Raw genomic sequence first — 26,389 nt, 5'->3', positions numbered from 1 at the left:
CATAATTTATATACTGTATACGCCAAATATTTCGCGAGGTTTTTATTTTCGCGAATTTCGCTAGTCAGGTGCTATAAATTACATGCGAAAATATTTACTCTGATCCCGATGTGAATGTGACGTATACATGAACACTTCTCCGTTAAGTACAGGACCCAATGATCGCGAATTTAAGCACTCGCGAAATCGTCCGGAAGTCCCAATTCGCGAAAATTTAGACTCGCAAAATATATGGTGTACACAGTATCCCTATATACTTCACGATTAAGCTATGATGAAATTTCGACATAACGAAAGAAAACTGCCAGTCTGTGGGCTTTGCTATAATGGGGGTCACCTGTATTAGATACAGCGAGTGATGCTATAAAACCATACTGCTAGAGGCTCCGTCATACTTCTGCTGCTGACTGTGAGTTGCTCTTTGCACAGTTGTCGTCATTATCGTACTTGGCCAGATACTTGCTGAAGGCATCGTTGATGGCTTTCCTGAAACAAACAAACAAACAAACAAACATGACATGAATGACGAACATAGCTTTTAGTTTGTGATCATGACCTTTGACCTTGTGAAATGAAAATGACAAACAATCAGATGTAATTGGACCATTCAGAATTTATCAAAGTACTCTGGCATTATAAAAGGTTACAAAGCTACCTCATTGTTTGCAATAACATGCAAAATAGCACACAGACATTTGCTAATTTTAAGCTTTTGTTAAAGGAGTTGCAAACTGATAGTGAATTTCTGCAAGTTGGCATGTAGAATTTCGTACCAATGCATACATGGCAACGAGCAGAAGGATGTTGGCAAATGCAGTCAATGTGTGAAATGTGTGACAGAATTTTCAACATTATCAAAATTTGGGCACAACTAAATTAATGGGCAAATTTCATGAAACTTTTGTGAACTACAAGGAACCCTCTATGCGCAATGAATGTACAAATTACCAGTAGCCTTTCTAATGCGTGCCATATGCGGAGAAGTGTGGAAGTACTAGAACCAATTGAAACGAGTCATGTGACCAAACAAGAAAAATACAAAACAATTACCACTGCTAATGTGTCATGGCATTGAATGCCAATGCATGACTAATGCTTAAACATGATGTGTCAATGTGTATCCTGATGATAACGCATTTCGTACACTATTTATAAATTCAACATCACAAAAAATGGACCCTGTGCCACTAAATAGCATGTACTGGCACAACAAAATACTTGGGCTGTGTTGAAGCCAAATTTGTCCAAGTGTCAAAGGTTTATACTCTTATAAATGGCTGACAACTCTTACCTGAACTCTGTCTGTTTGAAGAGGAAGGCTGAAATGTGCCCGCAGTCAACATAGCGAACCTTTGCAGGGAAAAAGAGGCAGTTTTAGTAATTGGCCAAGGCTTTATTCTGCCCGATTTCTGTCATTTGTTTGAGATGCATTCATTACGATTACTCATCTTTTGATATGCCTACATCACACTGTACGGCCAGTAACATCAACAACAATTACAGAAGTTAAAAATAACAAACACACAAGACAAAATCAAAGTTAAAACAAAACCAAAAATATTGAATTGCAGTCAAACTATTGGATATAATTTCACACATACTAATGCCCTTAATGTCGCTTGCTCACATTACTCGAGTGCCTTACACTCAGATGGATTATTCTAAAACCTCTCTCTTCATCAGATGAGAAGCTGCACTCAATGTTCTTCACATCTGGGCTGAACATAAGATGAGTAGTGGTACAGAAATGAAAAGTGACATTGTTCTGGACAGCAGACACAAGAAAAATTGAGGGGAAGTAATGTTAAGGATCAGAAAGGAGAAAGATATTGTGAGCATCTAGATGGAAGAAGAATCTTTTAAGAGAAAATGAATGCCCTAGAAGGTCGGTGTGGTGTTTTGGCAAAAAGATGTATAATCACATACACAATGATGGCCCAGCATGATGGAGAACATTAATACAGTCCGGCTTAATATACCCAGCCATCACTTTACCGGATCTTTCTTTCTTATCCAGGTGTTGACTGGCTTAAAGGGGCATAGTCCCGGTAGTGCAGATGGCGCTGTTGATAAAACTGCCGATCACCGTTAGCATTGATACGAAGATTACCAAAGTTGAGCTGTCATCAAAAGTAAAGTGCGTAGGTGTTGCTAAGTAACGTTGCCTTCGTTGTCTTCTTTGCGCATCGCGCAGTCTGTAGTAATGCCAGGATGCGTGAATATGTGCTTGTTATTATGACATCACAAAGAAGTTTGCTAAAGCTGTCATTCCCCTCAGCCGAATCATGAGCCGAACTATGATCGGACCACTGACTACAGTGAATCGGACTTCTTCGGACTCGGGAAAGTGGGCAAAAGCGTAAGCGCCATAGAGAAGTCGACAGTGTAGGTCTCTATAGGAAACTTGCGCCGTGCGCCCGCGTACGCATTTGACTAAAACACCGGGACCATGCACCTTTAAGATTTTCTTCATGTTTTTCAGGCATTTCCAGTGCCAAATCTCAAATAATCATGGAGTTTATATTCCTGTGAATGATTTGTTGGTGAAACTTTTGAAAATTTGCAAAATTTGTGCACCCAATTTGAAGTTGAGTCGTATTTCCTGAGCGAGACGATGGCATTTGATGATACACTAGTCAACTGGCAGTGGACTGCAGTGGTACCATGAAGTGGCAGTGGACTGCAGTGGTACCATGAAGTGGCAGTATGAAATTGATGAGTCAAGATCTCAATCTCATACCTGGTCACTATCAACCAAATAAACACACATATGAAAAGGAATAGCTTACCCACGTTTCATTTCATTTCTGTATCATGCGAATCATAGAACATGGCAATACCAAGCAAATAATCACAGCATTGGTAAATTGATGTTTGTATACCCCAAGCAGAATGTGCGAGAAAGTGTCATATTTGAGCATATCTCCCTTGTTCAGCTGAATCACTTATCCAGTTGCCTGCCAGTCCCGACATGGCCAGATAACTGAGGTTGGACTGTAGATGCTTCACTTAAAGAAGTGGCATGGAGTGGTACAAAGTGCAAGTAGTATAGAGTGGTAAGAGATAAGTGGTATGGAGTGGTAAGTGGTATGGAGAGGTACATGCAAAGTGGTAAGTGATATGGAGGAGTAAGTGGCAAGTATAGTATGGAGTAGCAAGTGGCGGGTAGTATGAAGTGGAAAGTAGCAAGTGGTATGGAGTGGTGAGTGGCATGAAATGGTAAGTGGTATGGAGTGGTGAGTGGCATGGAGTGGTAAGTGGTATGGAGTGGTAAGTGGTATGAAGTGGTAAGTGGCACAAATGGTGTGGTAAGTAGTAATTGACACAGATGGAGTAGTATTGAATGTGATAAGTGGTATGGAGTGGTAAGTGATATGGCGTGGTAAGTGCTGAGAAGAGGTAAGTGTAAGTGATATGGATGAGTAAGTGGCAAGTAATAAGGAGTGGCAAGTGGTATGGAGTGGTAAGTGGTGGTAAGTGGTATGGAGTGGTAAGTGATGGTAAGTGATGGTAAGTGGTAACTGGTATGGAGTGGTGAGTGTAAGAGGTATGGAGTGGTAAGTGGTAGATAATCTTATTCTCATCTTACCTCCACACCAGGCCAAAGGTCTTCCAAACTTGGGACACCCTTCCTGGGGATATAACCGTCCCTCAGGGCGGTCACCACGATGACTAGACTTGGGTCCACCGGAACAGAGAAATTACCAACAAAAGTTGTCACATCCATGACACCCCGCATGAATTCCAGGGCCTCTTTCTTGAGGTCCTTGTAGTCACCAATCCCTGGGAAAAACACAAGGAACAACAAAAAAAAAAAAAAAGGTCAACTTATATGTTTGTTATTCCTCAGACATCAAGGAACTGCTACATACCTAACATCAGCATTACTCGTCTTTTATCAGGAATGAAAACAAACCATCTAGAGGATTTCACCGAGTTAGGAATTGACTTATAATTGAAAGCACAAGCATGAATGAAAACTCATGATCAAGAGTTATAGGTCCAGGCAGAACTCTAGCAAAATGACTTTCTTTGAGCATATTAATTTTCATTTTATATACAAGGTTTGCGTGTGAAGACTACAACAGCAAATCAATAGAAGTACATGAGGAAATGAAGGCACATAAAAGTAGAGCCATAAGAAAGAATCACAAATAGGGTGTCCAAAATACCTTTTGAAGAATTTCTGGCTATATCTGTGTAATTCTTTGTGATCTTGATCTTTTGCTGTAAGTGCACAGACGATGTTCCATTGACAGCTTGGCTTTTGCTAACTGTGAAAGACTTGATAGTGGTCTCAGTAGCGGCTGATCTGACTTCAAGCACCTTCTCACCGCCCGACGTGCCTTTCCTCCTATCATGAGCTTGGCCGCTGTGCTCAGCTTGGACGGAATGGCTTGGCTCACCGTCATGCCTACGGATGTCTGCTGAGCAGACATTGGCTTCCCGATCCTCCACACTCTTGCTTTGGATACTCTCTTGCCAAACTGACTTTACGATTGTTGCCTGTAAGCTGTCTTTTGCCATGGTCTCCAATTCTATTGCACTCTTACTGGTCAATGACTCTGACGGCACTTCAGTGTCTAGGCTTTCAAAATTTTTCACTGTTGATGAGCTTTCAGACTCTTTGCATTCCATCACCTTCCTTCTTGAATCCCTTTGAGCGTCGCCATCAGCCATTTTGGCTCCTGATGTTGATCCTGAAAGACACTCTTGAACTCTTGCTGAAGACATTTCCTGTAGTATTTCTGATTTACTGGTGTCATTTGTGCCTTGGGCAGTGGACTTCCTTGCAAGTTTGACTTCTTTCAAGTCCTTAAGACTCTCTGGATAGTTCCACACAAACTCTTGTCCGATCCTAAAGGCATCAGTCTGTCGAGTGAGTAAAATGAAGACACAACATATTTACACTTTCGGCACAATGAATATGAATGATCTTGTAGGAATGCAGTGTAAAATCTACATCAAGAGACTGTACATAAAACAAGGCATGACGTGAGATTATACCTGTAAAGTAAACTACTGCTGACAAATGGCATACATAGATACAAACTGTCACTTTTCAGAACTAGATTGAAGAGATGGAGCAGAGAGCTCATTTTGGAAACTCGATCAATAATTTCTATAGAAAGCTTCCTCCTAAACATCACGAGCCTGCAAGGTAACCTGTCATAGATACATTTTTTTTTTTATTCAAGCCCATGAGCAAACTCTAGTATATAAGAGTATGAAAATATTTATATGATATTGGATGGCCTTGAGATTAATACAAGGAAATATTGGACGAGCTATGCACAAATATTGGACGAGTCGAAGACGAGTCCAATATTTTGCTTAGCGAGTCCAATATTTCCTTGTATTAACCGAAAATAGGACGTTCAATATTACCATTATTATCCTACAGAGGATTTTAGCAAAGAATGTTTTCACTTAGGCCTACTCTTTCTGTCTCCAAGTGCTGAATGGTCTCCTACTGTACTTGATCCTGACATGGGGTATGGTACCTGTACATGTACACTCTTCAGTGCAAGTTAATCCACTTCAGTCTCTGATAAAACAGAGATCTATGTCTCCAAGGTAGCCGTCATGTTACTGTTAGACCGAGATCTAGCTAATTTAGACCAGAATTAGATGTATTTGTATCCGAGATCTGAGAAACAATTCACGTCACATCTACCGTAGATCATGAAAGATCGCATTAGGCTACTACCACAACTAGTACTGTAGTCCTACTGTACACGTACTTACATAACTTACTTGTATGTACACGTACAGTAACTGCAATATGCATATCGTGCATGCGAATGCAAGCGGCGGCCGGCTACATGTATATTTGTATATCGCGCGTGGGCTATCTAGCAGTAGCGCTGAGCAGAGCTGGTCAATCGTCGCCTTCCGCCTGCATCCACACACAAAAAAAAATGCAACTTGTTTTCATCAAACCTAAATTTTATTTCCTGTTATGAAAGTGATATTTTGAAAAATTGCATGAAAAACAATTTCAATTAATTGATATATGAAATTTGTTTGTATAAACACAGAATATTAGAAGGAACGATATTTTAGTTAATTCGTGATTGACCAATCACAGAAGTTTTTTCTTCATATTTCATGTCATCTCGTATATATCTCAACCAATCATGGTGCAGTTTATAAAAACTTTGGGGAATCCCCCTCTTGCCGTCCAATATTTTAAATATTGGTCGCCTCAGCAAAAAATATTGGTCGAGTTCAACAAACTTTCTAAGTGGGTCGGAGGGTATGTGGTGCGTTGATAAAAATAACACTTGTATTTGGGCTCTAAAAATCCTCTGTATGGATAATAATGGATAATATCAGTGTTCTATTATGTGTGTATCCTACCTCGACAAACATGGCAAGCATCCTTGCAATGTTTTCATACATATAGTTGCAAACACAGAATGAAGAATATATACTGGTAGGCTATTCTTTGTGTTTGTTGGGGGCGTTTGTTTTCTATGACAAAATGATACCAATGCTCACAGTAGGCTAAAATGTCCACACCAAGCTTTCTTACCTTTGGGCATTTGCTCAGCTTCTTCATAATCTCCCCTTCGTACTCCGTGTGTCCAAGGTACTGGGTGACCAGCAGGGGCCAAGGGATGGACCCACTAAGCACCCCCTCGGTGAAGACGGGCGTGGCACTGGTCCAAGAGAGGCAGGGGATGAGCGGGATTGGTTTGTGCCAGTTGGTGGCTGTCAGCGTGGCCATCTGATGAGGGCGGGTACAGGAGAGAAAAAAACCAGTGAATTGTCTCATGGTCTTAATGTTTCATATTGCACATCTTAAAATTCTACACAGGTTGCCATTCTGAGCAATAGCACAGAAAGTCAAGGTAAAAGATTGAGGACAACCTGAGCAAAGGTTAACAGCTATACCAGTCTTGAGCGAGTGATAACTGTTATTTGTTGGTTAGCTTATCTAACATGGGCACCAAGAGTTTTCTTGGTCTCATGATTGTACTGGTAATACTATGATTAACATTCCTCTGATTCTTTTATTCATTTAATTCATTTTCACATTTGAACAAATGTAAGTACACCTAAGCAATGTGAAACTTTCACTAAGTAAGATACTGTGGTAGGGCTAAGTTGATATTACTGTGGCTTGCAAGTTTCAGAGTTGCTACAAACATTGAACTATGGACATTTCGCTTTTATGCTCTGATATTCTCAAGCACAGCAGGAAGGTATCATGCATTTTAAATAAAGTATACTGAAGGATAGATTAATGGATACATTACTGTCTCATTAACTTTGCAAAACATTACTAAGATTAATCATCTACTTTTAATATATATAGCACGATTGTCATTACTTTCACCACAGAAGTTACACTTCAGATGGTGCTCATTTATATGAAAATAAATAAATAAATAAACATATTTAATAATAAAACACAAACACATATTGATATATAGATGTATCTTTAATGAAAGGACAGATTAGCAAGGATATATTTCATTGCCCCAAATGGACCACTAGTACCTATGGCTCATTATTTATAATACGGTGAACACCATTACCATTATCATTACCAACACTATTAGCTCAAGGGGAATGAATAATCTCGTGACAAATATCTGACTACTGTATACGCCAAATATTTGGAAAGCTATTTATTTTTGCAAATTTCGCAAGTCAGGTGATATTCGTGAATTTGCACACATACATTTCTCCGTTCAGTACTGTACTCCACAATCGCGAGTTTAACCACTTGCGAAATTGTTGGTAAGTCCCGATTCACAAAAAATTAGATTTGCTAAAATATATGCCATATACAGTATGACACAAGGCATTGTATACGTAGAGTTTGCCAATGGTAATGGCCAGGTTAAGATGGTAAGTCACTCACATGTCCTCCCATGGAGATGCCTGTGAGGCCGAGGGGACCAAAGCCCTGCCTCTCACACCAGTGGAGCAGGACCAGCCCTTCTAGGATGAGACCACCTCCCATCACAAACAGCTCATTCACATGACGCAGACTGGAACGCCTGTGGGAAACAATGGGTAGGAGAGATGAAAGAGGGTGCAAACTTTGAATCACATCCCTTACAAGTCTGGTAGTCTTGAGCTTGAACCCACAATCTCTCTAAAACACCCCTCCATCTCTCCCCCCCCCCCCCCCAAAAAAAAAAAGCCCAACACATTCAAATCTTAATAAGTACAGAAACAAATACTGCTTTCATTTGTGACATTAAAATACTGTCAAGTTGGTGGTTGGGAGGGACGGGGAAGGAGGGGGGCTTGCTTATGGATCCGTAATTCTTATTGTTATCATAAGTCACATCTGGTGAACAACAGCTCACTCGTGAAACCCTAACCTGAAGGGTGTAGAAAACACTGGACACATTTACAGGCATGACTGGATCTGATATGACAAAGGCAAGTGACATACCCCTTTACACTGCATCACATTCTACCCAGAGACATATCATACAGCAGTGGTGAATTGTGCCTAGAATGGGCCATTATTCCATTATTTTGTGCAGTCAAGCCTTTCCACAAGGACATGACATGTGCCTGTCTTTTCCTTTATTGGGTGGGAGATGAAGCCAGTATTTACATTTACTACAATAATGACTTACAGTTGCTCTTTTGGCTTCCTACATCCATAGTAGGGATTTTCCAAGATTAATGATCCAATGCCATACTCCTTGATGAGGGGTCTGGCAAGAAAGGTACGACGCCTCCAGAAAAACTGTGTGGGAAATAGAGCAAATGGGCTGTAAGATTTTCAACACAAAAGTCACAATCAGCACTTGTAGAAGATAACTCTGCTGATTATTTACATACAGTCTGAGCAATGTCTTAAGCCTGAATAGGGCAGAGACAGAATCCGCCCCCTTCGACATTTGCGCAATAATTCTGCAACGCGAGAAGGTCTCACCGTGAGACTTTATTTTCCAAGTCTCACACAACTTTTGAGACCAAATTTGCAACATCTGGGCATACCGTTACGAAGCCACACCCATTTTTGTAACTGCATGTCATCCCAAAACGAGCACTATTTTGTGATTTTGTGTACGTTTACCTGTAATAAACAGTGCACTCCAACAAGAAGCTCATAATAGACCTTGCAATTTTTACTACTAATCACTTTGACTGATTGACTTCATGCTACTTATGGTAGAAAGTTGTCAGTGACAATTTCCAATGAAAACAACAAAGAAAAAACAAAAGTAAAACTAGAAATGTCGCTATGGCGACTGGTATGCCTCCGCCATAATGCATGATTCTCCTAATAGGTCTATAGTACATGTGGACAATGTGTGATTACATTTTCACAAAATTGGCAAAATATTAAAATAACATGTTTGTCACAAATGTATCGAATGTTCACCTTCCTTGACCAAGATGTTTAATTGGATGAATAGGAGAGCATGTATTTGGGGATTTAAGAACTTTAACTTCGACTTCGACCCTTTCATAAGTTTACGCACTTGAGTAATTGTCAAGGTATAAATTGTATGGAGAAAAAGTGCAATTTCTGTATTGAACAGTAAATTGTTATCATTTTCATCTGGCCTTTGATTCATGAGAGAATCAATGTCAGGCAGAACATACATAAATATATACTAAGTTTAAAGATAACTTGAGCCACTTCCGAGATATGGAGAAAGAAGTAAGTTCAGCACTTTCACTTGATCTTTGACCTTTTGACCTTTGACCTTCTTGGCAAAAAAAAAGAAAATCCCAGAGAATCTCTAGTGGGTTATACATGCATACATCAAGTTTTTTAAAAAAATAATCCTGCTGGCATTGCATAAATATAAGGAAAATAGTAAAATTTTGAAGTATTGCCCTTGACCTTTGACCCCTAACCTTTGACCACATGAACCCCAAATTCCCTAGATAACCACTGCCAGTCAGTACATGCATACATATACTTTGTTCCATAAAGATACCTTGAACAATTTCCAAGATACAGAGAAAAAAGTGCAATTTTAACATTTTACTTGACCTTTTGACCTTTGACCTTTTGACCTCATAACCCCAAACTTTCACCAATGAATCTTAATTGGGTAATACATGTACACACTAAGTTTCAAGAAAATATCTTCAGGCCTTGCATAGATATGGGGAAAAAGTGAAATTTTAAGCATTTGACCTTGACCTTTTGACCTTTGACCTTGAGCATGTGCACCCAAAAGTTGATAGGCACAACTTCACCTCCTAATACACATACATGCCAAGTTTCATTAGGATACCTCAAAAGGTTTTGATAGTTACCCTGTCCACAAAATTAATTACGGACGGACGGAAGGACGGACGGACGGACGGACGGACGGACGGACGGACGGACGGACGGACAACCCGAAAACATAATGCCTCCGGCACCACTTCGTGGCGGAGGCATAAAAATATAGAAATAAATAGCAAATTCTGAAAAAAAGTACATAAGAACTGAAATGACTACTGAAGTTTTTATGATGTACAATTGTTGAATATATGTTAAAACAGATATACAACCAAAAAAGTGGACTCACAATTCCATTAATCATATTTAACAGGCTTAAATATGATCTTGGGCCTAATTTGCACATTCAATTAGAATCAGAAATTGATAATTTCGAGAAATCTGAAGACACACTCTTGTAGATTACAATGTGAGTGTTGCATAAAACTATGTGCCAATTTCCATCATGATTGCGCCACAGATGGCCGAAATTGGGGGGGGGGGGGGGGAATCTGCCCCTCGCCCCTTCCGGATCTAGCAAAGCCAAAAAAGTCTGGCTTGATTAGGGTTAACAACTCTTGATCATTCAGTCCTTTAGCTTGCTCATGGCCCTATTTTACGCTTAAGTAGGCCTTTTTTTTCTTATTCTTTTTTTTAAGTAAGAGCAAGTCATCACTACAGACAATCTGCCATAATAACTACCAAACACATAATTGATTGGTTCTTGACTAGCTACTACCATGATAACTGCACTTGGTAAGTCTATGATATCGGCAAATTGTTCTATGTATTATGTTATGACAGAATTACCACAGATATCAAAGAAACATCATCAACCATACTGATATGTTGCACGCTAAGAATGTGTCCTCTCTCATATGACATTCAGTTCTAATCACATCAAACGGCAAAAATATGAATGCAAATTTCACAGTGCATCAGAATCTTCAGTTATCATGAAGAAGATGTAATTCTCTAAACCATACGAAGCTGTGATAGAAAAAAAAAAAATCCAGATACCAGACAAAAATAAGAGACAGCTAAGTACTACTGTTGGAGATATCATACGGCAATAACCTTAAAGGGACTGTACAGTACTGGCTGAGGTGAGGATTCAGGTTATAAAATTATTTTTATGAATGAAAGAGCATGTAATTTGAAGGATTCAACGTTTATTTGATGAAAATTGGCCCTGAAATGGCTGAGATATACAGTACAAAAAAGCGATCCTAATAAAATTGACAGGCCACAACTTTTTTTAGGATCTCTTTGTTTTACCTTGTTTTTACATATATCAGTCATTTCAAAACCGATTTTCATCAAATAAACTTTTGATTCCCCTTAGAAGTTTTATATGCTCTTTAAAATTTCACAGAGTGGTTCTATATATCTCGCAAAACGTTACAAGCTGAATCCTCACCTCAACCAGTACTGTACAGTCCCTTTAATCTCAAGGTTCACTGCCTTTTTCTGAAAGGTCACTTGAGTGACAACACGTTGTTACTCACATGATCTCCTGTGCCAGCCATGTGAATACAGACCGGTTTTCGGTGGGTTGGCCAACGAGTAGGCACGACAAGCTGAAACCTATGATAGTGGGTGTAGAAATACAATACAAACACACCGAATGTCAGGTGAAAAAGTGTCTACAGCAACCTCATTCTTCTGGTATCTTAATCACAAAATTCTCAACTTGGACCCTTCACTCTTTGATCAAGAAATGAGCCAAAGAAGAATTACAATATCTACATGTGAAAACTTGATATGTGTATCTGTAAATAGGAATCAAATGGAAAGTGAATTATACTATCTGCGTTAGGTTTTTACACAGCAATGGAATGGGTTTAGTGTGGTTGACTGAAGTTGCCTTACAATTTTACCATGTCCCCATCTCATACACTTGACAAGCATGTTTACAAACGATATGAAAGGTATGCATTGGTACACTTATTCATTAAACATTGCAATATCATATTTTTTCGGACCAGGATTATATCCAAGTGCCAACAGAAAATAATTCATCGAAATTATAACAAAATTTTGGATAATGTGGAAGGCAACACGGCTTATTCCTTTGAATCATAGAGAAGTTCCAGAAGAACCCATATTCATATACATTGGGGCTGTGTCTTTTTATATGATCCATACACATTATTCAAATGTTATTCATTATAAATTTTCCAATAGGAAGAGTACCAAAAAAAAAATAATTCCTTTGAACCCTTTGGTGTTAATAATTTCTTGTCAAGAGGCAGAATTTCTCAAAGCCTCCTTTTTGTCTATTACATATAAATGTACAAGATCAGATTCTTGAATTGGAAACATATTTTTATATTCCAAAGAAGTTAACTTGATAACTTCAGCTAGTTCTACCTAGTTGTAATCTTTCTCCAATAACAGATATGCAGCGAAAAAGGATCCATAGGTGCTAATTTAATGACCACAAAATTATTATTTCTGCAGCTAAATTCCCTCTAAGCCTAGATGGGTTAATGAGGATGTTACAGCACTGAAGCACCACATCAGACTTCTTTGTTTACTTGTCTCGCTATGTTTTATGAGGCTGTTTTGACAAAGTACAAAAGGTTATCTTTGCTTGGAGTGTGATGTTAAGGATGCCATGATATCAAACATGATTCCTGTTACAGAGCTCATTTACGATGCTTGCAATTTGCACAAGACACAACCACAGGACAAGAGTAGGAATTCAAATCTCAGACATCTAGTGTACGTACGTGACAAACGTCATACTGTAATATTGTATGGGTAAGTCACAGGCAACAACGCAATAAAATTTTGCAACTATTCTTTCATTTCAAAATGGCGTACAGAAGATATCACCATATTACACTTCTGAATGAAAGGTGTTTAATTTGTAAGTTTATAAAAGTGGCTACGATACTAATTCTACCCCTATAAAAGAAGAACCATCTAAAATATAAGAAAATTACGGCATTCACCTTGCTGTTTTGACTTCACTTGGCATCACATTTGGAAGATATTTGTCGAACGGGGACCTAAAATGGCCCTCCAATATCCGCACCTCGCCCTTTTCAACATCCTAGATAGGTAATTATAGAGAAAAAGAGAGAATGGCAATGTTCAAGTAGTTAACAGCTTACAGATCACACATTCATACAAATTATTGACAATAATAGTCTTAGTTTGAACATTTATATTCAAAAATTAAGAAAACAAATAACTTGCATACATATGCGTACAGATAACACTGCCTGAAAAGAATCTTTAGTGCACAAACCACAATATCCTTTCTCGTACTTGCATTTACAATGGTATGATGGAAGCAAAAAGTAGCTACTAAAATTTTTGCGCATTTCTTTATGTTGTGCTGGCACTTGGCAGCCATGACAAATATCATAATTTTATGGGAATAATGTGCATGATTAATACATCACAACTGGGCCATTTTCACTTAACAATTAACCTGTTACCTGACTACACTAAAGCAATAATTGCTACATCCCTTGTTCACATTGATTGGAATGAACACAGGAATATGACCTATTTACAGAAGAGCCAAAAAAGTTCCATAAATCAATTCAAAATATTTGGTATTTATAAAAACTTTACACATTTTTGAATTTTCCTATGATGTTACATATTGAAAGCAACATTCTTTCTGCAAACAAATTTGGTGTGGTGATAAAGTCTCACACTTTCTCATGTACACAAATTTTCTCTGAATTTCCTTTTGATGAAATCAAGCACAAGAAATTATCTCCTTGGCATATTATGCTTACAGGAAGCATACAGCTGCTGAAATATTGACAAAATGGATGATTACATATCTTCATTTTATGTGAAAACCTATGGAGTGTCATGAGGCAGTGACAGCAGCTGTATCTATTTTGCATGAGTGATTGAGACTAATATCCCTCTTTTGCAAAAACACACAACATAAAATTCCCATTTCTTATGTATTTTTGTAGTCTTGATTTTGGAACAAACTTTGACAGAACTTACTCTGACTCTGTTAAACCGCACTCTTGTCATCATCAGTAGCAGCAGCAATATTATTATCATTATCATTTAATATTATCATAAATTTTTGGCTTTTAATCATAAATATCAGCATTACATTATAATACAAACTTATATAATCTATTTGAACATGAACTGGAGTTGCCCCTAATTTCATTCAGACTTACACTGTCTACACTGACAGGATAGTTCTCATCCACTAGTTGCTGGCAGGTAGAACGGTCTGCTAACACTCGTAGAAAGTCAAATTGCCTAATGTGAAGGGGAAAAAAAGACAAAAAATCAACTTCAGTATTACCAGAACATACTTCAAGACCAACATTGATTGAACACTAACAGTTCTCACAGGCTAAATAACTGCACAAAATTATTTTGGAATACTGGCATTCTTGGTTTAAAATACGAACAATTCTGCAGGTCATGACATTGAACTCACACGAGAGAGAAATTTGCTTGGAATTTGATATAGGGGGTGCAGTGAAGTAATGGTAACAGAACAGAAACTAAAGACATACAAGGTATAGGACAAAATATGATATCAATTTTCATTGATTTGTAGCATCATTGTTTATGTCATCCTATTGACACGATTGTGTTATTGGTAGCTATACACACAATAACTGTTGTATAGTATGTTTGGACCTACTACTCATCGACCGCCTAATGTTTATTTGCTTGATAAGAATATTTAACACTGAAATTCACGTAAAAAAACTTGACCTACATGATTGAGAAAATCCAGCTCTATCAAATGCCGTTGTTTCCTTTTCGATTCGAAGTTTCAGTGCAAAAATATCGCCGTCGAACTTGCGTGGCCTCGTTTCAGCTCCCCTCGGTAACGCTCCTTATATTTAGACCGACCGCTGTTTTTGCATTGACAATGCACACAATCCGTTAAATATTGAACACCGTGTTGTACGAAGCTTTTTAGAAACTTCCATAGACATTACATTACGATTCGGTGAAAATATTCATTCAAAATTTTGTCCTTGATTAAAACCATTAATGAATAGTGAATTTTCGCGTTTTCCCACACCATCCTCATCAACGGTCAAAGCCAATCCATTTTTATGTGCTTTGCGCGCATTGAAGTGCGTACTAAGCGTTCAGTGCGCCAATTAATACGCGGTCGGTTTATTTAAAAAGACGGTGGTCAATATGTAGTAGGGCTATCATACATGTAGGTAGTTTGTTCTGTCTGCAAAAGTTCCCAGAGAACTGCACTGAATTTTTTTTTTTTAATTCAAATTGTGTCTTCCTCAATGGTGCAGTAACAGTTAGTGAGAAAGCTTGGGTTTCTTCACTCAATTTCCCCACAAGCAGGATTCAGATCTTATGAGTTATGTAGTAAACAGTACCGTCCTGTCGTTTTCCCACCTGACAGATTTCTACAAATTGTCACGATAGTTCACAAGTTTAAAACTCTGCCTGGTTTAGTGTGTTACACCTACCTAGGTCTAAATTTTACATGGGTTGGAAATAAGAAAAATCTGAAACTTTGGTTCATTAAAAAAAAAAAGAAGAATCTTGTCAAGATGATGAGTTGCACACTGTGGAAAGAGGTGTGCTATGTTTTGGTTTGTTACAGGTCAAGGGGCTAAGTAAATGAACTCACCGCTTGATAGTTGCTGGACTGCCCCATCCGCGGGTGAAGAATTTTGACAGTAGCAGTCTCCGGTAAATGACATCGAAAGTACTCGCCTTTTGATACATTTCTCCAGACACTTATACGTAAAACGATCACAGATTCAGTGGGCCAATCTTTAGAATTACAGATGCATTGTGCTGCGTACTGAACGTTGCGTTGATAAGTAAATATCTAGCTCAATCTATCAGGACAGCCATCCATCCAGGCACGTCAATTTCCATACACAAAAACATATGCATCGGTCTATTGCGTTGAGTTGTGCTTCTCAACCTTGGACAGTCGCTAGTCGCACGACATTAATACACGTATGAATATCTTCCCGACTAAGGAAAGCGACAAACAGTTACCCAGATTAAAATATTCGTAAAAACTGTCGGAAAAAGTAGTCAATAACCGGGATGACAGCTGCGAGACAAGACTCCCTAGCTACTTGGTTGGCCCAGAGCCGTGCCGAAAGGCTCAGAGGATCAGAGTACTATGTTGTATTGTGTAACACCTTTACCACCAGCATATAGCATAAGCATGCAGCAGGCAGCAGGCAGGCGCTAGGCTAGGCTGGCTCATCTCAGCACAAGCGGTAGCGCAGCGCCCTGCATGTGCGCCAGCTTTTTTTGACCTCCATCAGTGGACGAATGTGTACTGACGGTCAAGTGCAGAAATTGTTACACAATTTCTTTGACGGTGCCACACCCAAAGAGATATCACCACCTCGAAAAAATAATTAGAACCGAATAGAACCTAAGTCCCTAAATTTATAATTTTCTCCAACTAGTGAAATCAATGGAAAGAGTTAGACTACTCTCCGTCTTTTATTTCTTTTCCTCTCTTCCTCCCTCCTCTTGTTTTTTGTTTCCCACCTCAGCCCTTCATTCATTTTGCAACACACTGTACATGTATATCACTTCCACTCATCTTCGTGTAATATTTCTTTTTTGAGGGGACCTTGTTTAACAAGCTGTGCTTTCTCAAGGTCCCCCACGCAACATTCCATGTAAATATCCACCTTGTTCAATTCAGTTTTGTAATTATACTAAGCAATGTACTTGTCCCCACAAGGGGTTTGTGACACATGAGAATGGTGTGTGAAATAAATTGAATTGAATTGAAAAAAATTGACAATAGCAAGCAATGATTAATTAATTAACATATACACTGTATGTTATTTTCTCAAGACATGTGAATATTGCGATAACCAAAGATGGGTAAAATACGAAAAAAAAAAGGCACGATTTGTCATCACAACAGATGATAATGGAATTATACTGGCCTGATAGGATTACGTTTGAATTTGTCATTTGTAGACGTCCTATATAGACTTGGGGCCTATACTTTTCCGAATAGCCATCTTGGGAATGGAATAACCATGTTCCCTTCTAAGTCTCCTAAAGATCGATGAGAATCAACAGAATGATTCCGATACAAAGTTAGCAGAATTTAACTGAATTATCAGACCCATTAAATATATATATATATATATATATATATATATATATATACACTCAGCAAAAAAAAGTATGTTCCCCCCTAACATTTTTGAATATATCTCAAAAAGTGTTTTTCGGATTTTCATAATTCAAACGGGAATGGATAGGAAATTTCATTACTCATAACATGAATGGCATATCATTGCCACCAGATATCATTATTAGTGTAAAAAAACGCATTTATGTCAAAATGCATGGAGAAAAAAGTTGCACTTTAGGCTATATGAAGCATATTGTATACATTTCCTATGTAAGTTAGCAAATGACCTTTTTAAATTGTGTAATTCTCAGGAATTTCTTCAGGAACAATGTGCTTCCCTATTAAACAGATGTTATGCATACTTTTTAAACAATAGCCTTTTTAATATGAAAATGTTGGGAGAAGCCATGTGATTTGTAATTCCAATTTGGGTGGATCACATTAATGTGCCTATGGCCATTTTGCATCCTGCGCTCAAGTTGGTAGATCAGTTTGTTGAGGGAAATGGCATCGAACGTATGGAGTGGCCTATCCGAAGATCCCCTGACTGTAATCCAGTAGAGAATCTTTGGGATATCATTAAGCGGAAAGCAAGCAAGGAGGTGAAAATGACACTTTACTGCAATAATTTCAGCGTATCTTGCAGAGAGCATGGGCCAACATTGAGCAGCGCCTAGTACAAACTTCAGTTAACAGTAATGGATAAGGAATTTTATTACTCATAACATGAGTGGCAAATCATTGCCACCAGATATTATTATTGGTGTGAAAAATGCATTTTATGTCATGTGAGGACGAGATGCCGGCTGGTCATTGAAGCAGATGGTGGACATATCAATTATCAAATACTTGACTGTATGCTCATGAAAAGAAAGAGATAGAAAAATATGCGATAAACCATGCTTAAATGTTCAGAATCATAATTGATTGTTTGATTATTTGTGTAAAAGTCACTGCAAATCACTAAAGTGCAACTTTTGTTTCCATGCATTTTGACATAAAATGCATTTTTTCACACCAATAATAATATCTGGTGGCAATGATTTGCCACTCATGTTGTGAGTAATAAGATTCCTTATCCATTACCGTTTGAATTACGAAAATCGGTAAAATACTTTTTGAGATATATCCAAAAATGTTAGGGGGGAACTTACTTTTTTTTTGCTGAGTGTATCATATATATATATATATATATATATTATATATATATATCATATACACCACTCATTATTCAAGAAGAAGAAGAAGCTGCAAGTAGAAGCTGTTAATGTCTATACTTTGTTTAATCTATTTCATAACTGTGATATATATTACCTATAGATAGTCCACTTCTTGGTAAGACCAAAGTCTCATGTGCCCTGGCATTGACCCTTGAACTCTTCCTCCTTTGTCCTTTTCTCTCTCTTCCTCTGTTTTCCTGTCCCCTTCTGGCCTTTGACCTCCTATTTATTCTTTCCACGCGTATGTGAGAGAGCAGCTTTGTTTCTGTCTGTGTGTGCGTTTTGTGTGCGTACTCGTTTTATAAAATATGTTCTGTTTCCCGAGGACTATGTCAAATTGTCTTGTTGCATTATTACTATAATTTTCACGACTCACGAGGGACTGCATTCTACAAGCTTGGCTTTTTAGCAGTCCCCTCCATTTCCGACCTTTTCTTTCTTGTGATTCAGTCACATTTTGCCCATGTATTTCTTCAACTAGTATGTTTATTGATTCATGTAAACAAATGACGTGTATCTAAATTTCATTTGGAAATGTAATAGTACATTGTACTTAATTTGTTTATCTGAAATTGTTATATTATATGCTTTGGCCGGAAATGAAATAAAAATGAATGAATGAATTACCGCACAGCTGGGCCTATATGCCACAAGACACCGCTGTCATGTCAGAACATAGACCTATATTTTCTCGATGGATGGTATTATAGTACTGGTTGAGATGGGGATTTAGCTTTTAACTTTTTATGAGATACCTAGAAGACACTTTGTGAAATGTTGATGAGCATAACCTGCTACCATTTAAAATGGAATCCATTATAGTTTATTTGAGGAAAATCAGTTTCAAATGGCTGATATATCCAAAAACATAGTAAAACAAAGCGATCCTTAAAAACAAAGTGGGTTCCTTCCGATCAATTTATTTCGATATCTTGGCCATTTGAAAACCAATTTTCATCAAATAAACTCTAAATAAATTCCTCTTTAGAGTTGTATGCTCTTTCACATTATCTCACACAGAAAAGTTGGAAACCTGAAGTCTCATCTCAACCAAAACTATACTATCCCTTGGCATTATTCTTTTTTTTTATTTATTTATTTATTCTCCACTCATGGGACGGATAGCCCTGGTCAGCTAAGAGCTGTTTTTCACAGGGGTCCGACCATATACAGTATTACAAAAAAAAAAAAAAAAAACACACACAAAAAAACACATACAATCATTAAAATGTACAAACATTGAAACACACGTAAAAGGAATAAGAAAGAGATAGATAAAATATTTGTACAATATATGCAATATGCTTAGAAATACACACAATACATTACAATATAATATGCATTACATTATTTAAAAAAAAAAAACATTATTCACACAGAAGAAAGCATGCCTCCATCGCTACACATTTTTTCTGTTTTTATATGTAATGAGTTCCATGACCTTTTACCCCATGACCCTTAATCCAGATCAGTTCAGAACCCCAAAACCCAAAACCCAAACCCAAACCCCAAAACCCCAAAATAATTAATTACTGCCACTTCAAAATGTATTGTTATTACGTTTGAAGGATAGGATAGAATTCATATCCTGATAATTTAAATCATTCCATAGTTTAGCTCCTCTGTACCTTAGGGATCTTCTCCCATAATCAGTTTTTGGTCGAAAAAGTTGTAGTTTCTTTTCACCTGACCTAGTACGATACACTAACTCATGGTAACAAAATAACTCACATAGATATGGCGGATAAAAGTTAAACTCAGCTCTGAACATACACTGCAAAAAGTCCGGTGTTAAATAGTGAACACCGAGCTGGTGTTACATTTTTGGTGCTCATTTATGGTGTTAAATTACCACCTACGGGTGTCATTTCCAAATTTTAAACTGTTTTTTGAAGAGTTTCTTAGTAACTGCACTTCTTGTTGATTTTTGATTTAAACAAGACGATCAAGAATTTTACATTAAAATACTAGATTTTTGACAAAATGTGAAAATAAATTTACACCAAAGTAACACCAGCTGGTGTGGTCTCTTATTGAACCTGGACGGGTGTTAAACCATTGATATTAACACCAACAAATATCAAATCAACACCATGTGGTGTCATTTTTGAATTAACACCAGTACAGTGTCAAAATAACACCAGGTACAGTGTCAAATTAACACCACGAAGTGTCAGGTGAACACTTTTCAACACCATCACAGTGCATTTTTAACACCTGTGGGTGTGGTCCTTTATTGAAGTTTGATCGGTGTTAGATTTAACACCCGTGGTGTTAAATCTAACATCGATGTTTTTACAGTGTAGTACATGCTAACTGTTTCCACCACCGTAAATCAAGACGGTCGAGTTTCAGTACAGTGTACAATGAATTTGAAGGATATCTATAATCAACATTTATAACAATTCGTAAACATCGATTTTGAAGAACTTGCAATTTTCTCAAAAGCGATTTACTAGCGTTGCTCCATACAGAACTACAGTAATCAAAATGACATTGAATTAAAGATTTAAAGAATGTCAAAGCAACATCTTTATCAATATATGGACGTAGTCTTCGAAGCAGGTACATATTCGTCACAACCTTATTCATTACAAGATCAATATGTTTGTTCCATATTAAATTGTGATCAATGACCACACCAAGATATTTACAAGATTTAACTTGTTTAATTTCATTACCATCAATATAGATATGACAGTTAGCCAGATCATTTTGAACATATTTCAAACGTTGTTGTGTTCCTATGAACATCAGTTCGCATTTCTTCACATTCACTAACAATTCATTTTGCTTTAACCACAGTGATAAACTGTTTAAATTGTGATCAAGTTTAGTAACAATTTCAGGTATGTTCTCTGAAGACGTAAACAGGCACGTATCATCTGCATATAGCGATACATTGCATCGCAGTCTATTTGGCATATCATTGACGAACAAGGAGAACAATAACGGTCCCAGCAAGGACCCTTGTGGTACACCGCATGTTACTCTACTACTATGGGATGCATAACCATTAATGGACGTGAACTGAGTTCTTCCATCAAAGTAGCTCTTAAACCAGTTCATAGTAGAATCATCAAACCCATACAGTTTTAGTTTCTTTAGCAATATACTATGATTAACCATATCAAAAGCTTTACGCAAATCATTCATTACCAGCCCAGTAAAACTGCCTTTGTCTGTCTCACAAAGCCATTTATCTGTCACATTTAATAAGGCAGTTTGTGTAGAATACTTAGGTCTGAAACCTGACTGACAGTCAGATAACACATCATACCTACTGAGATAACTGAACAGTTGATTGTACACAACACTTTCCATAACTTTGGCCAAGATCGGGATCACAGAGATAGGTCTATAATTTTCCAACAATGATTTACTACCCCCTTTATGTACAGGTGTTACCCTAGCACATTTCCACTGACTGGGTACAATGCCTGTATGTAGTGACAGATTAATAATGTGAGTGACAACAGGTGCATGCAATGATAATGGATACAGCTTTTAACAACTTAGCAGGTAGATTATCTGCACCTGTTGCCTTACTTTCAGATAATTTTTTCAATATCATTTCAACGTCAGAGGATATGACATCCTGAAACACAAAGGAGGGCAGATCAAGATAAGACAAAAATGACTCTTCACACTGATCTGTATCATCTACATTATCATCATGTAAATCTTTACCAATGGATATGAAATAATCATTGAAAGTATTAGACAATGCCTGGCCGTGTACAATATTACCGTTTACTTTAATAGAAGTTGCTTGCTTGCCAAGGGGTTAATGAATGCAAGGCATTCCATACTTTTTTAGGATTTTCCATTGCAGACCATATCTTCATATAGAAGAGATAAATTCACGTTTATCTTGTCGAATAGTTGCAGTTACATTATTACGTGCAATCTTATATTTTTCCCAATCATCATCATTCTTAGTGTTCTTGGCTTTAGCCTTAAGGCGATCTCTATCACGCATAAGGTGTAGAATAGTAGGAGTCATCCAAGGTGACTCTTTTTGTTTAATACGAGTTTTACGAAGTGGTGCATGTTTATTGATGACATCCATTAACATGGAGAGAAAAATTGAACAAGCAACTTCAGGATCATTTAACAGAAGTAATGGCCCAAAATTTAATTGATCCACATCTCTTTTGAAGGCATCTGCATCAAAATGCCTCATATTTCTTCCAGTTTTATACTTATGACCAGTAAAACTAGATTGTTGCCCACCAAGAATGCAATATATCATGTAGTGGTCACTGATGGACAATTCAACAACACCACTTTTGATTATTTTATCTCTAGTACTACAAAATATAAGATCAACTGTTGTGGAAGTTACATTAGTTACTCGTGTGGGCTTATCAATAATCTGCTGACAATTACATGACTTCATGATATCTAAGAGCTTAACATTTTTTGTGTGCCATGCATTCATTGTGACATCACAATTCATGTCCCCTAAAATAAAATATGGTAAGCCCAAATCGTCAATCTTTTGCAAAACTTGATCAAATTCATTAAAAGTTTGAACATTTGAATTCGGTGGTCTATACCACGTTATGACAATAAATGACTTTTGTTTTTCGTTGTGAATTTCTGTGATTATCATCTCCAGTTTGTCATTTATACATAGGTCATCTCCTTGAACAATAATCTAATGTTGTTATTCAAAAAGACTGCAACCCCACCACCGCTTCTGTTACGATCAGCACGTCGTAGTAGGGTATATCCATCAATACATATTTCAGCATCACTGATACTTTCACACAAATGGGTCTCACTAAGAGTCATTATGTCAATTTTACACTGATATATTACTTCTCTTATATTTCATCAATATTTTTTAGCAGTGACAAACAATTCAAATGTGCAATTTTCATGCCCTTACATGATTCCATATTTTTAAATTGAATAGATGGTAATGCATTTGTAGGAATGCAGACATCAGCTGATAGTAGCGACGTGGCAGTGACATTTTTCTCAATCATATCATCCTCATCGGCAAAAGGGAGCTCATAGAAAATACATTTCTGACAAATCCAATCATTGTCACTAGAAAACAGATCCATACATTCATTAGAACATTTTAAGTGGCACCATTTTTCACAAATGATACATAACATAGCATTTTGATTATTTTTAACACTTTTATTACAAACAATGCACGGATATTTTATCCTCATATTGTTAACAAGTCTTTATAATAATGAAAACAAGCGATCATGACTTAAATTCGATCGAGATCAGCTGCTCTCGTCACTTTCACCTTTTTGTTGTCTTTTGTCAGGGCAAAGATTCTCCCATCATATGTTCACGTTCTCAGCACATTTTCGAGTTCTCGTGTTTTGTACAATAGATCACTTCGTTCACGGGTTAGATCTTCATGAATGTAAATGTTTGTACCTTTCAGTTTGGATCTTGCCGCGTATACATCACGTCGCTTGTTGTACCGGGTGAACTTCACTATGATTGGTTTCGCGGGGGGTCTGCGTTCTCCAGCTCGTTTGTGGACGCGAACCGGTATTCGATGCGATCTGTCCCGGTCGTCTGATTGAAATAGAAAGATAGCCAAGAAAGATGGGCATCCTCGCAATTAGTATGGAAATTTCAAAAGGAGTTTGAGAGGAAAGTTGATATTCAGTGTTCGTATTCCGAAACACATGCACAAAGTCCGTTATAGCCTATTATGTTGGTTAATCCGCCTGAAATGGAGTAGGCCTATAAGTTCATTATTTAAATAGAGCATTATTTTCGTTGCATTATTCACAGGGTTCCGAAGTATATTATGTCTGAACTATAAGTTTGTTAGTCCGAAAATGAAATACGCACAAGGTTCGCTATAAGGTTCGTTAATCTTCCTGTTCTCATGTCTCTTTCTGTTTCTCCTTCCAAGATAATTCATTCTTTTCCTTCACTCTATTTGTTTTTTTTTCTCTCTCTTTCTCTTTAGCAAGAAAGCTTATTACTTGTGTTTGTCTGTCTGTCTTTTTGTTTGCTTGTTTGTATAAGTATATGTATGTGTGTGTATACTTGTTTTTATTATCTATAAGCAACTTGCTTCCTTGGTGTGGTCCACGAGGAGACCGCAAAATACAAGACGGGCTTTTGAGCACGTCTCCTCCTTTTCCTACAACTTTAATTTCAATTCAATTTCATCTGTGATGCGTAAAGTGTTGTTAATTTCACGTATTTTTCTTCGTCAGTATACATTGATATTGTGTTATTTTGTATGTATGTATGTTTGCATTGTTGGAAATGAAATAGATAAAGAAATAAAATGAACTTTCGGAATAACGAACTGTACCTAATAAAAAGCAACAGATAGGGCTTTATAATGACTATATGGAACAGGATGAATATAAGATCGCATGCAAGTCGCATGCAAGACTTGCCCGGAAAGGTGTGACAGGGCCTTTAGGTTATTACGACTTACGTTTTAGCGTATCCCATTAACTATAGGCCATATTGACATGCAGGCTCCTGATAATACCTCTGCATTGATAGAAGACTATGCGCCTTATGGGCCTATCAACATCCGTGAGTAACTGATATTGTGAGTGACTGTGTATACTATTCAGGAAAAAAAAGTGATTCGTGGTAATCTTTTTTCTTCACATTGTTGTATAAACGTGAATGATGCATTCATGAAGGGGCCGCGGAAAACGCACACTTTGGAAGAAACGGGATAAAATGATTTTTTTTTAAAAAAAGATCACAACCGCAAAAGAAAACCTTTGACTGTATCGACGGTTTATTTCCATGGAAGGGGGAGGGAGGGAGAAGACAGCTAAAAAAAAAAACTTAAAACAAACTCAGAACAAAACAAAATACCCCCTACAACTATTCGCCGTATGGATACGCCCTCTGAATAAATCACCCAACCAACAGCGAGCAGTATATAGGCCACCCTAGATATTTGTGTGTGTGTGTGTTTGCTTGTTTGTTTGTTTGTTTTAGTAGTCTGTGATGATCCTAATAATCATACCACAATCTATGAGGCCTGAAAATATAAATCGCGCTATGTAAAACCATCCTGGTGAAACAAAGCATAATATACAACAGCATTATTTATGAAAGAGAAAAAGAGACACGGTTCGAGCTCCATATCTCAGACAATAAGCATCATAGGCACTCTAGATAACTTTCTGTCTTTATTTTTTTATGATGGGGTGGGGAGGCATTTCATTGGCTTTTTTTTTTCATTCTTTTTTTTGGTGCCACTTCCGGGTTTAATTTTTTAGACAAGCAAAAAAAAAAAAAAAAAAAAAAAGGTCTTTACCATTTTCGGGTGACACTTTGTTACGGCACATTTTGGTAAATTGCACATTTTGGACAATTACCAAAATGTGCAATTTACCAAAATGTGCCGTAACTAGTTACGGCACATATTGGTAACTGCACGTTTTGGTAATTCACCAAAATGTGCCGATAGTGCACCTATACCTGACGGAATCAACAGACTGTTATCAAAATGTGCAGTTAAACGTGCTGCTTGCACATTTTGGACAATCTGCACATTTTGGTAACTGAACTAAAACCCACAGAATGTCATTAATTTGGCCGCATATACGGGGACTGCGAAGTACCTGCGTGGGAGTTGCCTGCGAGGTCCTGCCGCTAAGGGCCTCCTACTGGCGTTCTGCGTGTACCTCTGCGGGCAATCCCCGCGACTCACCCGGAAAAAGTTTTGGTCATGCTCTAAACCTGGCTGCGGGTAAATCGGACTTGCGTGCGCACCTCCGGGCAAATACGGGCGAGATACGCGCTAGGTACTGTCAGGTGCGGACCAACTGCGGAGAGTTCCGGGTAGCAAATTTGCTTCCCCGCAAGTCAACCCGCAAAACT

The 26,389-nt window shown here is 37.6% G+C and overlaps 1 protein-coding gene across 1 annotated transcript; it reads right to left on the bottom strand.

The window, feature by feature from the left end:
- Window positions 1–389: 389 nt before the first annotated feature.
- LOC139713881 (protein ABHD18-like) lies at window positions 390–16,307 on the bottom strand. The gene is made up of 11 exons (XM_071625583.1): window positions 15,819–16,307; window positions 14,371–14,455; window positions 13,162–13,262; window positions 11,710–11,788; window positions 8,610–8,722; window positions 7,877–8,015; window positions 6,539–6,733; window positions 4,173–4,872; window positions 3,590–3,783; window positions 1,292–1,350; window positions 390–486 (listed from the first exon to the last, which is right to left on the bottom strand). Exons 1-11 carry the CDS (start codon window positions 15,914–15,916, stop codon window positions 390–392), a joined length of 1,860 nt encoding a protein of 619 aa, XP_071481684.1. The 5' UTR covers window positions 15,917–16,307.
- Between the last annotated feature and the right edge of the window lie 10,082 nt (window positions 16,308–26,389).

Source organism: Diadema antillarum, unplaced genomic scaffold (assembly GCF_040938485.1).
Source record: "Diadema antillarum isolate AM-2024a unplaced genomic scaffold, OU_Dant_1.0 seq00002086_RagTag, whole genome shotgun sequence".
NCBI classification, from domain to species: domain Eukaryota; kingdom Metazoa; phylum Echinodermata; class Echinoidea; order Diadematoida; family Diadematidae; genus Diadema; species Diadema antillarum.
This window is presented reverse-complemented; position numbering and strand designations above follow the sequence as displayed.

Coding starts and splice junctions, on each gene's coding strand:
- LOC139713881 (XM_071625583.1), bottom strand. CDS start 15,916: ATGTATCAAAAGGCGAGTACTTTCGATGTCATTTACCGGAGACTGCTA. Junction 13,263..14,370: donor ATCCTGTCAGTGTAGACAGT/GTAAGTCTGAAT, acceptor TTACCTATCTAG/GATGTTGAAAAGGGCGAGGT. Junction 6,734..7,876: donor GCATCTCCATGGGAGGACAT/GTGAGTGACTTA, acceptor CGCCCTCATCAG/ATGGCCACGCTGACAGCCAC.